Raw genomic sequence first — 16,071 nt, forward strand, 5'->3', positions numbered from 1 at the left:
AGAAAAATGTAATTTTAATGAGACGCCGGCCTTTTAAAGAATGTGTCTGCCATTATCTAAAACCACTGCAGCTGGGAAAGTTAATATCATTCCTGACATTAGTGGCCATTATGCTGGATTAAAATGTGTATTTCTTTTATTTAAAAGTGAGAAATGAACACTATTAGAGGACTTTATATTTGCAATATCATAAATATTCAGGAACTAGCCAATTCTAAAAGGGGGGGTGGAGGGTGATGGAGGCCAGTCACAGCAGGAAATATGTCATCATGCAGGATGTAGCTTGGCCTCTAAAGCTCCTGTTGGACAATGTCAACGTAAATGATGTGCCTGCCTGTCCGGTAATAAACACCGGTGGCGTGGAGGCGAAACAGATGGGCCTCTCTGTCAGATCTCTGTCTGTCCTCCTCTTATCCACGTTTCCCTCAATGTCTCCTGGTGTGAACTCTCTTTTAACACCTTTCCTCCTCTTCCTGCTCTGCCTCAGAGGAAACTCTGCATCACTCCTTAACTCCGTGTCTCCATCATCTTCCTAACTCTCTCTGTCTCATGCACAGATACACACACACACACACACACACACACACGCACACACACACACACACACACACACACACACACACACACACACACACACACACACACGCACACTGTCCTTCACCCCCCCGGTCTCTGTTCCAACACACACCACTCTCGCTCTCTGCAGCATGTCCTGCTGGAAAGCGGTCTGTTGTGTACAGTACAGTCATCTGTCTCTGAGTCACCGACCACCACACAGACACACTGCACCTTGCTGCCTTGGTGTAATCCCACTAGAGCTCGCTGTGTCTTTGTTCGGGATGAAACAGAGGGATGGCAAATGTTACACAACTTCCGACAATTGTGCAAACTGCAGAATTAGCCTGTAAACTTTAGAGGCGAGATGCGAAATTTCAGATAAAAACAAATCAGGAGTGGCTGTGTAATGAAGGCATGGATGGATTAATGCTTGCACAGATGGACGGTTGGGGGAATCAATACTTACATCGCCTGGTGTAACCCCCTGAGCACTCCTGCTTTTCTTCATACTGAGGGATGTTCAGCCAGACTCACAGTCTCTCCCCGTCTCTAATCCTCTCTCGGAAAACGCAGCACTTTCCTACTTCTCCTGGTCTGGGCAGCCTCACCAGTACGCCTGCATATGGGAGGCAGAGAGGAAGGGGAGGGTAATGATAACCAGTTCCCAAAGTTATTCTGCCTCCCTCCCAGTGGACATCATGTCGCCAACTGTTGTCAGACTTACGTTATTGTTCTGACTTGGTAATGCAGTTCTGTGTGCGGTACTGCGTTACATTGCTGACGGCATTACACAATGTTGACAAAAAAAGGTACTTGAACTGTGATGGATTACATATCTCAGCAGTTACTAGGGCAGCAACTAAATCATTATTTTCACTATCAATTAATCTGACAATTGTTTTCTCGATTAATCAATAATCGTGTATAAAATGTCAGAAAATATTGAAAAATATCCATCCTAGTTTATCAAAGTGCGAGGGTGATGTCTTTAAATGTCTTGTTTTGTTACTTCAAAACAGAAACGGCTTTCAGTTTCACAAATGTATTTGTGTAGCAATGCGTTATTATGTACTGTAAACAGAAAAGTTCCCCCTTGATCCTTCATGTAAGACATGTAAGACATGTAAGACATGTAAGACATGTAAGACATATACAGTGAAAAGAACATTTGCAGGAAAAAGACATTTAATGCCAAAAAAATACAAAACAACAAAACAATGAAAAAACCTGCACTAGTTCAGTTTTTGTTTTAAACACAAGTTGGACGTTGTCACAGTACAGTAACACTAGTTCATCTTCTTGGTGGACATCCTGTTGCTGTTGTTGGTCTGGATCTGATGTTAGTTCATTACTGTCACCTGGCAGGTAACATGTCAACATAGCAGACATCAAACATTCCATGTCATAGAGATTTAATCTGCATGCGATTAAACAAACGATGAAAGAATGTTTAGAAGTTGTGAATGACAATTTAACCGCAAATAAATTCATCAGCTTTGATCAGCAGGCCATGAGCAAGTGTTTAATGTGCAAATTATGGACGGTTGTACTCATTTGCACACGTGTGCCAAAACACGTGCGATTTGCTTGAATTAATGTAAAATGCAAATCTGTTGAGAGCGACACGCCAACTGTTCAGAGATTTAAACGTAGAAATATTCTCATTCAGAATTGAGCCAAAGCAAATGAGAAAACTGTAATACTGTGAGCGACAGACTAAACAGCAGTGATGTGATTTGTGAACAATGCTCCTTTAACCCTGGTGAGCTTTATTGCAGAAGATCCACTCAGAATATGCACTCCGGCACTCCTATAGTCCAGTCCTGGCTGTCAGCCTGTTTTGTATGCAGTGACTGTACACTTATCAATAATAGAAAGACCACAGCTGGTGGAAAAGCACCAAAAGGCAAACATGAGGGACTAATCTTTGTGACAGACATTAATCTATATTTTCCATGTCACCATTGATCACCGTGTGTTAAAGTGAGGGAGGCTGGTGCTGCCAAATCAAGTGGCACGAAAAGAGAATTTCTGAGCTGCACAAACAACCCAAAGTTGTTTGTAGCTTTCCAAACAACATCTACACTTGTGTGGCTTCCTGTTGCCCTCAGTTATTGTGAAGGTACGTGACACGAGAGGTAAAAGGACAGCGGAGCACACAGGGATTCGTGTTTTGAGCATCTGTAACACTCAGAGCTGGTTCAAATCTCAGCAGGAGAGAAAGCTTCTCAATAATGTAGGCGGTTGCATAGATGTGTCCATTATGGGATGGGATACCAGAAATGGAAGAGTCAATACCGTTATCAGTGAAATTCTACGGGTACAAATTAGAAACCACCGTAAAAAGCAAAAACAATACATTTGCATACTGGTTGTTGTTGTTAGGAAGTTAAACACGTCATAATTCCCTCTAATATCTATTTTACATTGCTGTAAAAACTAGGGCCGTCAAGAGATTAAGAACATTCATCTAAATGAATCGCATATATCAATATTTGCTTAGAAAAGCCCATAAATTACGATATTTTAACACTCAAACATAACATTATTGTGGCGTATAGCACAAGCATTGAATACAAATATCACAATGAAGCATTGGAAATCAATAAATTGTTGCATTTTCAATCATTTCCAGCGACGGGGTGCACTTTTTGCCGGCGGGTCAGCGGGGATCACGCATCACCCACATTGCACATTGTTCAAATCTATTTAACATAATATTTACATGCTTAACTGAACAGATAGAATTGTGCAAAGCACATCGTTAAATTCCCTGGGCTCTTCTGTCGTTTAGAAATGAAGAGCGCCGCTCTCAGAGGGTCGGTTTGTTTGGCAATATTAGGTAGTGTTAGTCAACACGCAGCAACTTACAGTAACAATCAATTAACATAAACCCTAAATAATATTATAAGAGCCAATTAGTATTTTAACAAGTTATTTTTATAATTAATTGAAATGAACCCGTTAATTTGGCAACCGTAGTACAAACATTTAGAAATGTAACCCTTCCACAGAATGTTTTCTAACAATGTCTTGTTCAGCTGTTGTACTCCGCTCCACCCTCTCGTCCTCTTGTTGTTACTTCTGGTTCCAAAGAAAACAAGATGACGACGACCAAAACGACAAACTCAAGTTCAGTCAGTTATTGTTGCAGGTATTTGGTCATAAACCGAAATATTGGACAAATTTAAACTCCAATGACCTGATGATGATGGCGCTCGCTGAAAAGTCAAGGGATCATCAAAGCTATTAGAGTTATCATTAGATGAATGGACCCCAGATCTGAAAGCTACTTTAACAAGCAAGCAGAGAAGATGTCACATCATGTTTTGCATGTCCAGCAATGACAGGCGTGATCCTCCACTGGTTGCTAAGCTTTAAGGCCATCAGCGCAAATCATCAGAGGGAAGGTCCGGAAGGTCAATGTGTCCTGATGCCATCTGAGACACTAAGGAGCACTTGCACTTTGCACAGCATACCTTGTACCTGTGTAGCCGAGTTATATTTTGTCAGCCTCTGAGAGACCACTTATTATGAATTCAAGTAGCATAAACCATTTCATTATTTGCTTTTGTGCTTCAGAAGTTAGTTTTCACAGCTTGAGGTATCTCCAAGGACTTCGACTAGTGCGAGGAAAACATCACAACACAGTGCAACACTGTTCCAAAGCCAGAGTGGTTTAATGTCGGGTAGGAGAGAATCAGGCACATCTACGAATGACTATTTCTAATCGCCCGATCCTCAACACTAAAGGATGTACGCTGCCCAGCGGAACTTTAGAAAGGGAAAGCTGCAGTTCCATAACGAAAATCGTAAATAACATTGATATGTTTAACCATGAAACTGTATGAACTTATCCCCGTCACCTTTCTCAGATGTTTGTTCAACAAGTTAGTTACACTGCCAGCTTAGATTTGTATTAATATGTGAGCAGTTGTGTGTTTGCCATCTTGTAGGGCGACAGCTAATGAGTTTTATTATCCATTAATCGGCTGTCGAAATGAATTGTTTTGCCAATAAAATGTCAAAGCCCCAGGTGTCATCTTCAAATTGTTTGTTCAGCTGAACCAACAGTCGATATTATTACATTCATAATGATGGAAAACAGAGAAATGATGGAAATCCTTGTGTTTGAGGAACCTGGAACCAGCAAGTGTTTGGCATCTCTGCTTTATAAACTAATTAAACGATCGTCAAATCATCTTCTGTCAACTGACTAATCACAGAATCATTTCAGTGCTACTATTTTGTCAATCTTTACTGTGTGGATGGATCAGTCGTCACTTTGAACACTTTCTACACCCAAAAAAACATCTTTCCAGGAAGCCTTTTAAAAAGAACTCTAATGAAATGCTTGTTACAAAATAAACACCTTTCCCTTGCTATCAGCAGGTCAGTGAAAAGGTCAGGGCTCCGTCACTACGTTCAGGGAAGGAATGAGGCGGAGACTCTGAAAGTGCATTTAAGCCTAAAACCCAAGAGACTTCTCAAATCAAAGAAGGACGTTGGACAAAAGACACTAGATTGAAAACGCACTGCTCAACTTCCGAGAGAAACCAGCTTCAAATAACCTCTCATCTCTGCTACCCCACCGTCATGGTGGCTGCCTGTACGTCTACAAATAATTGATCGTTGATGTGAAGACGGCAACAACAGCACTCCAGATGTAGATTGCAAGGATTTGGCTTGGCTTTTAAAGAGAACACCAGGGATCATTGTGCTCGGCGTATATACCATCATGCTTAATTTACAACTCAAGGACAAACCTCCTTGGACTGAATTTGGTTTCAGGCTTAATTTCTTCCATTAAACACGGCAGCTTAAAGTACGAGTACAGTATGTTGTGTGTCGGCTAACTGGACAATGAAATATATATCGTTGCTTAGCCTCAAAATAAAGATATAATTTATAATCCATATCGCCCAGGAGACTTTGTGCGACTGGTTAACCACGCCGGTCATATACAACCTTACTTCAGCATTTGTGGATGGTAGTAGCTCAGAGGAAGAGTTGTATGTTTGGATATCAGTGGGCAAAAAAGCCAACAGTCTTCTGTAGCTCCATATTACGCTGAACTTTAAGCCCGCCCACTTTTTTGCAGTCTAAATCAAAAGTGAAGGATTTGATTTAATTCACTTTTGTATCTGTACAGCGCTCAAAGATTCAGTTTCAATCAAACATGCTGTATGTCACAGTGCAGAATATTAAGATGCTTCCAATTTCCCTTACACTGGGAATTTAAAAAGACACCATCATGGGCACTGGGAAATTGTTATTTTGCATTTTATACACAACATATTTAATTGATAAATCCCAAAAATAAAAAAATCGGCAGATCAGTTATTAAAATAGCCAAGTTATTAGTCTGTTCAGTAGTTGTGTGTGGTGTGGTTTCCCACTCTAGCTGTAGTTTCCTGCCTCAGTCCAAAGACGCATTAAGTGAACAGTAAACTCTGGATCCTCTGCAGATGTGAAAGGGAAAAAAGGATCTGAGCAAGTCACACACACACACACACACACACACACACACACACACACACACACACACACACACACTCCCCATTGGCCATGAACCAGAGCAAGTAGGTATAAAGAATGAATGGATAAATGCATGTACTGTAATTCACAATGCTATCATGACCACCAATGTTTGCACTGTGGTCACATATTTTAGATCTATGTCATGTAAAATATGACAGATTCATACAGCAGAATCTATGTCACGCAGCGTCCGTGCACAATGGAGAGCTGTGGAGGGCGAGTCGGTCGCTGACATACATGTATAATCGCTGAACACCCACACAAGGTAGCTTTTGTTGATCCAACACAAAGGAGGCTTAAGAAATCAAGTGCGGAACTACGTTAATATTACATTCCCTTACTCTGTAATCCAACAATGAGAGCTTTCAAAAGATGATGAATTAAATTTACAGCAGTCACTCATTAACCCCCAGAGAAGTCTGATTCACCATTAAAAGTAGAAAACATGTAGAACAAAAGTCAAAGAACATGCACTACAGGAAATGTACTTACTTACCCAGTTTTGATCCAGTCAATGGAAAATGTATCTGTATTCAATGTATGCCTTTAAACACTCACTTATCAGATTGACAGTGTGAAATGGAGAAGTAAGCAGCACTGGAAACATGACATCACAGGTGTTGACACAACTGCAGCAGGTCCTGTTTTACTGCTGGTCCTGCCCACATTCAATCAAAACAATACCACACCTGTTTTATTCACACCTCAGGAACTGCACTTTGAACACTGATAGTACTACCAATGGCATTACTCTTCTATACCGATTAAATATGTTCAGTCTCCATAAATACACTTTATACGTTAAATTCTCTTTAGAAAAGCCTTGGGTTTAGACACTGAGCTAAACTTTAGTGACTAAATAGAGAGATAAGAGATTGTGCAATCTTGTTTTATCAACACATGAATACATTTAAGATGTTATGGTTTCTCCTTCTGACCTTGAAAAAAATGTTGTGGTCCTCACTGGAAAGGACTGAACATATCTCACTGAGGCCAAAACCACCATCACACTTTGTATTTAGTTCAAAGACCATTTAGCTGAAGGTTGAGATCCCTTGAAGCAAATTGAAAAAAATGAAATAAAGTAGCCGCCAGGTTTTAGATTGAGCTGAATGAAGCACAAAGTCTTCAAAGTCACGGTTTACTTTTGATTCCAGTCACAACGTACTGCATGTTGTATTGCCGTCTGTTAGTCCATGTCTCATGATACTGTGGTGTGAAGCCTGTTGTTTCATTGGTTTTGTAATAGTCTCTAGGAAAATAAAGTCATTGTTATTTTAGATGGTGCATCTGCAGACAACAGAAAGCAAATGTTAGATGAATGGCCGGGAGGCTACATACTTAGTCATTATTGCTAATAATGCAAATCCCACCTTCTACCACACTGCATCCCTCCTGGACTATTCTGTGACTATGGCTGGAAATATATTACAAATTGCAGCTGTAGATTAGAGCTGCAAAGATTAACCGATTGACAGAAAAATAAATCTATAACTACTTTGATAATTGATTAATAGTTTAAGTAATCGTTAATGCAAAAATGGCAGAAAATGCTGTTTTCAACCTCATTTTATATCTTTGGGTTTTGGACGGACTCGACTTTGAGAAACTGGGATGGACATTTTTCACTATTTTCTCCAAACGATTAATTGATTTCTCTAAAATAAATCAGCAGACTAATTAAATAATAGCAGCTCTATGAATTAGCAACTGAATTTGATTTAAAAAAAAAAAATGTGACCCAGGGATATGAACATATTTTCATTGACACTGCATATATCTACATACCTATAATCAACTGACACTCACTTAACAGCTGAGCAGCTAACTACACCAGGGGTCGGGAACCCATGGCTCGCGAGCCATATATGGCTCTTTCGATAATGCAATATGGCTAACCCTCTTAGACACATCCATCTTTTTATAATTCATACAGCACAGAATATGATACCAATCAATATTTAGACTGCAATCATTTTTAAAAAGGCAAACCCTTTTCTAATCTTATCTCTCCTTCCCACACCGTGTGTGTGGGCATGTACACACAAAGCAGTGGATGCACTCCATGCACTCCATACAGGTATCAGAGTTGCAATGATAATAAGCATAGAATAATATGTTGATTCTAGCTTATTGAAATGATTACGTCTACAACTATGAAAGGTCTTTCAATGGAGATTAAAGTTATAGATTACAAACGTGAAAAGTGTGAGTTCACCTGAAACGTTTAGTTGATTCAGTGATTAGTTGATAGACGGGAAATATAATATGTTTTGATAATAGAAGTAAAGTGTTACAGTAAAGCAAAACTGCCAATGTTCCTTTAACTCTCAGAATATAAACGCTAACATCATTCTGTCATGTAATTTAAGCACACATCATACATTGTTTTAAACACTCACCCCAAAGCCATGTTAGCTCTGACTTTCTTTTTTTTAAGCCAATCAACACTTGTCTTCTTGGATAACATGTCACTGAACAACCAAAACTAAATCACAGTGGGAACTTTGCAGTTTGTATTTGCATTCAGTGCAGTGAATCAGATTCTTGCAGAAAGAAACTTTTGAGACGGGTGAAGGCGGAGAGGAGTTTGTTGAGGAGGGAGAGAAACAACGCAACAATTTGTGGCAGCTGAAAGATGACGTCAGCACGGAGGCCACATGCAGTGAACCCACTGCCCTACTGTACAGACAAGAAGGGAGAGAAAGACGGAGAGAGACTGGGAAGGCCAGACTCTGGGAGCCTGTTGCCTCTGGGCCATGTGTCATATTTTAGGATGGTTCTGCTGTCAAACTATGCGTTTGTCATGTCGTCATTACAACAGATCATGCCTAGTCGAGTCATGACAGCACAAAAACTGGTAGAAGCAGATTTTACAGTTTTACAGCTCTGTTGTCTTACAAACTGTTCCAATTGGTTAGAATCGTAGCACAGATATATACAAAGTGATAGGTCCCATTATGAGGATAGTCTACCTGCTTTAAAGATATAACATTTCAGCATTAAAATATCTAAAATCGACTAGGCCGATGTCATAAATGTTGTTGAGTTGTTTGCTTCAAAAGGCTTCCAGCTATTTTCCAACCTACAGAAGTCCTTCATTTGAAATCAAGATAAGATAATTCTTTATGAGCTTTTAGTGATATGCTAATGCACTAACACTGAGACCTATCAAACCAATTAATAGGAAAAGAAAGAACTTCATTGGTGGGCCAGGACACATGGCAACTGTGACTCACGATGAGCCAGTTTGATTGCAGTTAGCTGGAAAAGCTCAATAATGAGGAGAGAGTGCCATTATGTCAAATTCAAAACACCCACACACACATACACTAATTACCCCGTTGCAGTCAAGTCACCCAATTTAACGTCCATTGAGGTATTGTGATTGAAGTACTTTTTGTGTCAGCACTTCATCAGTTAGCCATTACCAAGACAAAAACTTTCCGTTGCCAGCTACATTGATTAAAGCCTTAAGGGTGAATTATAAAACCGATGACTTGGAGATTACGGAGGCAACAGAAGGCCTGGCAGAGTCTGCAGGATTTGGGGCACAGAGGGGGCCTTTGGTGAGTGTCACCAGTTGGCAACCTCCATGTCAACATGGCTGTTACTCCTTCAGATGAACGCTTAGTCAGGAATTAATCAGTGTGCAGCTTTGACCAGCGCTACTTAGAGATACTCTGGAGGTTGAAGTGAACACATGATATGATCCACCACCTCCTTTACACACAGGGTGGCTACAGTATACCCTACTGTGGATGCGACTGGTCGGGCCTATGAACCCTGACAGACCCTACACACGTCACACACCTACCACCTGTTTAGCACTTGTATCAAAACTGCCTGAGCAACAGCACAGTTTGCTCTTTTTTGGCAGAGCTGCCCCTCTGAAGGGATGGTTTTATATGCGGTTGTGGTTGCATAAACACGAGTAGCCCATATGATGGTGACTCACCAGTTTGCTGGAAAAACAGTGGAAATCTAAATGCAAATCATTACCATGTTTTCTGGGATTGCCCTGTCGGTTATTAAAGATTTTTGGAGAGGGATACATAGTGTCTTACGACACAGGTTTTCAAAGTCTGAGACTGTGGGCCAAAAGGTATTGTTGTCGTTGAGGGCTCCCAGTGAGTCTTTGTAAGTCGTGGAAATGTTTCACGTCAAATGGTATAACAGATGAGATGTGAAAAACAAAGGTAAGAGCAACAGCCCCGAAAAATGTCTGTACACGTCTCTACTGCAACTGGTCAAATAGTAGAAATGCTTAGAAAGGATAAGCTTTTATACTGACCCATATACTTTACTGCAGACTTTCTGTACATTTTTCAGCCAATAATACTCCATAAACTGACAGAAAACTTACCTCTTCTGCTTGAAAACCAATGAAGAAATCGTATACACTACTTGTCAGCAACAAGGCTTGCAGTACAGAACTGACTCCGACCACAATATTTCCACCCAGACACTATAAAAAGTGTACTCACAGCTGAAGCTCTTCTGCTTGAGCCAGTGGTGAGAGGATGGCCGGGAACTCACGTCAGCAGACTGTCGGCCTGAAAGACAAACGAGGTATGGATGGATTACAAATTTCACAGATCCCATATCACAGCAAAAAACTGCCAATATTATGGCCAGCAGAAACTATGTGATTGATCAGCAACAAGGGCGCCTGACAATGTTACAATCTTTCAGGGGCAACATATTTCCCTCTGACAGGCAAATAAGGGGAACATAGATATGTGTATACATGACTTTAAAGTCAAGAAAATAACTTTTGAAAAGTGGAAACTAAAGAGCTGCTGTGCTACCACACACACCACACACACCACACACACCACACACACACACACCACACCACAAACGCACACGGTTTGTTTTTGTTTTGTTTTTTGAATCTATGGCAAACACTCAACCAGTGTGCAAACATAACTGCATAGTGCAGACACGGCGTGTATTCATCAGCTGGAAGTGGAAGATCAGTGTTCAGCAACAGAAAAGGCAGGATAGTAACCACATCACCAGTAAAGCCACTGAGTAGCCAGTAAGTGAGTCATCAGTCTGGTAGCCAAAGCCCATGTATGTGGCCTGTTGTTTTACCACTGACTGAGGATAAAAGGACATTGGCCAGTTGAGTTCACATCACATGACTGGGGCACTACAGAAATGCTACGAACTGGGCTCAAAGGGGGAAGTGCACGTCAGAAATTCCTTCCTAAAATGAAACATGAGTGTATGTCGCACCATGGAAAATGTCACTGCGTGATGCCAAATCAATTCACAGCTGTAAAAAAAAGAAATTTGTAAAAGAGAAATACTCGTGGCTCTTGGGTTGAATCAATGTTGCGATTTCCATTATGTTTTGGAATTGAATTAAAACTTATTTTAATTTAAAAAAGGAGAGACATTAAAATAAGACCTTTTAGATTATGTGTGAACGGTAAACATGTTTGACACTGAAAAAAGGATTCTTTACTGTTCAATAACACATGCTTTAGGAATATGTTAAGAACGTTTTCTGCTCCCCACTCGCAAAACCTAGCACTTATTGTGAATACTACATTAAGACATGAAAGCCAAAGACAATGAACAGCTACAAATCTCCACCCCGGCTATTTCAGCTCGACTGATACTTTAGCACGACCATATTTGTGTTCATTTTACCTACAGTATGTTAAAACACACAACAACAATGCATGTAGACTCATGAAGCAAGCTTTGACTACTGTTGCGTCATTGGAGTAGTGAAGCAACAGTGGTTTATCTGTATCGGAGCTGATCGAGCGCAAGTTTATATTATTATGTAATATTCTAATAATGAAATTATAATAATATAATATGAAGCCAACTACACCCCCCGATACAGTAGATGACAGTATGCTCCTTTAAAGTTGATTTACGATCCGCCAACAAACACAGAGAAGAAGAAGAACAACAAGTCAGCAAATGATAATGTAAAACTTATAGATTATTTTATCGGTATTGGCGAAGGGGAGTAGGTAATAATCAGTTATTGATATCGGCTGAAAAGAAAATCCAAATTGAGCATCCCTAGTTTCTCCTTAAATGAAACCTGTGGTAGATGCAATAAGATGACTTATTGTGCATGTGTGAACGACAAACGGTGCTAGCTTTATTCAAAGTTAGAAAATTCAATACAATCACTAACATGGAGATGATGAATACAAAACTGTTACAATCATCCCCAGTCTCCCCTCTTACACAGAATATTAAAAAGGTCACTATTGAGTCTCTATATTGATACAAGTCAGACACAATAAGTCCCAGCAGAAACACCTCTCGGGTGAAATAAAGGGCCTAACTAGTGGCATTTATTGTCTGGAAGTCTGGCTTGACCTCATTTATCTCAGACTTCATTGATAAATGGACAGTGATTGATTGTGTAACGACATGTGAAACACTTGATTTATAGATCAGACCTGCAGCCCCTGCATTGTTATGTTAATGTGGGTTTACACAGGCTTTCCATCACACTCTTTACGCCACTCCTATATTATATATTCACCCCCCCACCACACACCTTACATTTTCCAAAACTCAAATATATTTCAAACTAATATGCTTTTCTATAATAACATATCTTTCTGTGCATTGAGAGAAAACTATAAGTGGGAATTGCTTCTACTTTGTTTAACCTCATCCTCATCATCATCTTACTTCCCGGCAAGTGCCCCACACATTTGTGAATGCTGTATCCAGAAGAGCACATCAGTCGTTTAGAAATGTGTTTCAAACTAGACACTGCCCAAACTAAAAGTCGGCTAACAAAAGGAAAAGAGAAGCCCACAATACAAAGTCCTGTGAGGGATGAAGAGCACAGCCTACGGTCAGACAGGAAGTCTACGTGATGTGACTGAATCAAAGGACCTCTCAGAGCAACTCAAGATATTTTACTGCCGATTGTGTTTCCACGAAAATAGCTTCAGTAGCCTACAGCTCAAATGACAAAGACCTGCCACCTGAGCATCATGAAACATATTTTTTTCAAACCCCTGGAGCAACACACTCCCTTAACCTTTAGCATGATTAACTTTAGATGGATGATGTGCAAATATGGCAAAACTTTGAAATGTCGGCCGGGTTTTATGCCGTATGTTAACACAATTATTACACGATATTAGGTCGACAAGAACTATACAAATATTCAAAAATGATGGTGGAAATGAGGAACACTTAAATGTTCTTTCTCACAGGACGGTTAAATGCAGTCTATAGTCTTACCGGTGGTGTGTTCGCTGTCCCACGCGCTGATGCGGTTGTGGTGGAACACTGTGGTCTCCTGCTACTCTGAAGCACGCGCCCCTTTTTATCAGGTTCCATTTGTGCCATTCGCGCTCGTTCCCCTTCCCGACCCCAAAAGCGCATCGATTGGCTTTGACACCGACGACGCAAATCCTTCGATTTACCAATGGCAGCCAGTGCCAGTGCCTTCCCCCTCCCTCCCTGCCTTCCCACTACTGCCCGCCCGGCGCCCATTTGGTTCTCAGCCAGAGGAGAGTACTCACTGTATGGATGGATCTGCTTCGCCAGCTTTGATGGGGCTACAACCCTCCGGCTCTCCGTATTTTATTGACTCCCTGATGTGTTTTAGTTGATTGTCTCTTGTAACTGAATGAAGACACACACGCACGCACGCACGCACGCACGCACACACACACACACACACACACACACACACACACACACACACACACACACACAGAGAGAGAGAGGAGAGAGAGAGAGAGAGAGAGAGAGAGAGAGAGAGAGAGCAACAAACTGTCCGTAGTAGATGTCCTGAAGTCTTTGATGATGTTCCATCTGCAGCAGTGAGATGACGTGATAGATGGTCCTGAAGCAGACGTTGCTCCCAAATATTTCAATGACGCCCCTGCAATGATTATACATATATTATATTATACTACATACTGTATATATATATATATATATATATATATATATATATATATATATATATATATATATATGTTATGACATTACAGAAATATGTTATATGAACCTTCCAGGCCTATGTGTTAACCCCATAACAAATGCAATTGTATCCAAATATGCAAATTATTCAAATATCTCTAATATATCCAAATCTTCAAAATACAATTTACCTTAACAAGAAAGCAAAACACAAATGTGATTTTACAAGAAAATATTGGTAGCCATAAATTATATAAGGTGCTTGCACCTCTGCTCATGTTAGTTAACAAGCAGTGAAAAGCTTGTTCTAATAACAAAAGTTTCATCTAAAATTAACAATATCTTTTTATGACATAAATAACTTGAGAAAACAAATAAAATGAACTTGTTATCAGGAAAATTGAGGAAATAAACCATGGCTGTTTAGAGCTTCTGTACACATTAGAAATAGTAAAGGTTGCTGCTACAGTAGGCTAATACAATGTTTTCAGTAATAATATGATAACAAAGAAAGAGGAACAACAATATGGATGTACCAGTTCACAAAATTGGAAGGAGTTTTGTTGGAAACCCTCTCAAATCATAAGAATGCAAATTATTACCATGTTTTCTGATTGCCCTGTCTGTTATTAAATATTGTTGGAGAATGATAGGCCTTCAACATGCTTTATAAGATATTTTCAGACGCATGTGCCCATGGAGAGTAAGACCTTGTTTTTTTGGACTCATAACTAAGGATGGATGAAAAGATACAAATATGTATTTAATATATTGCTGGTTGCAGGTAAAAAGGCTCTTACAAGGAAAGCTAATCACATCTACAAAATGGAGAACATAACATTGCATTACATAACATTACATAACATAACATTGATTTTATTTTATTGTATTTGATAACAGCATATGATAATCATACATTGTATTTATTTGTGTCACGCTGGGGAAACTGAGTTGACTATGCAACACCCCATAGGCAAAATATGTGATTATAAAGTAAAGAAATGAGCACTCCCGCATTGTTCAGACTTTTTACGGTTTTTATAAAAAAAAATTCTCTTTTTGTCACAAATCTTGAAATGGAGCATTTCAGACAAACATAAATGGATGATGAATGCATACAATATTTATAATAAACTCATTTTAGGGAATTGTGTTTGATGCTAAACAAATTTAAAAAGAAAAAGATAACAAGAAATGTCAGAAGCTTTGAATGAGTACTATGACAAACACCATGGTGTATTATTACAATTTCCATAACTCTAAACTGTTTTACTCTGTGTTGTGTTCAAGGCCAGATTGTTCTTCGAAGAAACTTGATGCCTTTGCTGTTGCCAGGCAACAGCTGTTCTGGAACAGATATGAAAGGGTGTCCCTGGCTTCTCTCTCTCTCATTATTCTTCTACATCTATAACTTCATCTTTTTTTCCTCTCAATGTGTTCTTTTCAATGTCTCTTGAAAAGTGTAAAAAATGTCTGTATTACTGTATCACTTTCTGGCAGTTTCTCTCACTCAGCAGACACTTACGGCCCATTAAGATGTCGTGTTCGGGGTTTTGGGACTGTAGCACAACTTATGATTCCCTGCATGAATGTCACTGATGTAAGCGGGGACAGTGGTTCTTTCTTTCTTACCTAAGTAAGTGAGCCAGGGTTGATCAATCAACAGCTTTTCTTTATGAAATATGCAGATGGATCTTCTTGTTCCACAGCCACCATAAGGTATCTCTCTGGTTCTGATGAACCTGAAGAAACTTACTGTGAAATTCAATTAACTAAAATAAAACACAGTCATTTCCATGGGAACCATGCCAGGCAGCCTTGGGTTTCATGAGGCTACCAAAGGGCCGGGACAGATGTGGTGTGGACCAGCACAACCCACAACAATCATGGCATTACCTTCAAAACCCCAACCCACAACCAATTGAGGGTTTCCATCTAGACATAACTTGGTATCAAGGCATGCCACATGTCCACACACCTTGTGGGATCTGTGTGGAAGTACTTCTGCAGTGCAATGCTTTTAGGCTTCAAAATTTTCAA

General features: G+C 39.9%; 1 protein-coding gene across 3 annotated transcripts in view; it reads right to left on the bottom strand.

Moving 5' to 3' along the window:
* Positions 1-13,394, bottom strand: part of LOC115022201 (cAMP-specific 3',5'-cyclic phosphodiesterase 4B-like) — a 53,302-nt gene extending 39,908 nt beyond the window's left edge. The window contains exons 1-3 of one of the 3 annotated variants that reach the window (XM_029453138.1): positions 13,342-13,394; positions 10,587-10,655; positions 1,025-1,174 (exon numbers count right to left, since the gene is read on the bottom strand). In XM_029453138.1, coding sequence (XP_029308998.1) covers positions 1,025-1,066 — 42 coding nt within the window. In that variant the 5' untranslated portion in view covers positions 1,067-1,174; positions 10,587-10,655; positions 13,342-13,394. Of the gene's footprint in view, positions 1-1,024; positions 1,175-10,586; positions 10,662-13,341 lie in introns of those variants that run through there. The other 2 variants (XM_029453139.1, XM_029453140.1) reach the window with 2 other exon arrangements.
* Positions 13,395-16,071: the final 2,677 nt, after the last annotated feature.

The sequence above is a fragment of the Cottoperca gobio genome, chromosome 17 (assembly GCF_900634415.1).
Source record: "Cottoperca gobio chromosome 17, fCotGob3.1, whole genome shotgun sequence".
Taxonomy (NCBI): domain Eukaryota; kingdom Metazoa; phylum Chordata; class Actinopteri; order Perciformes; family Bovichtidae; genus Cottoperca; species Cottoperca gobio.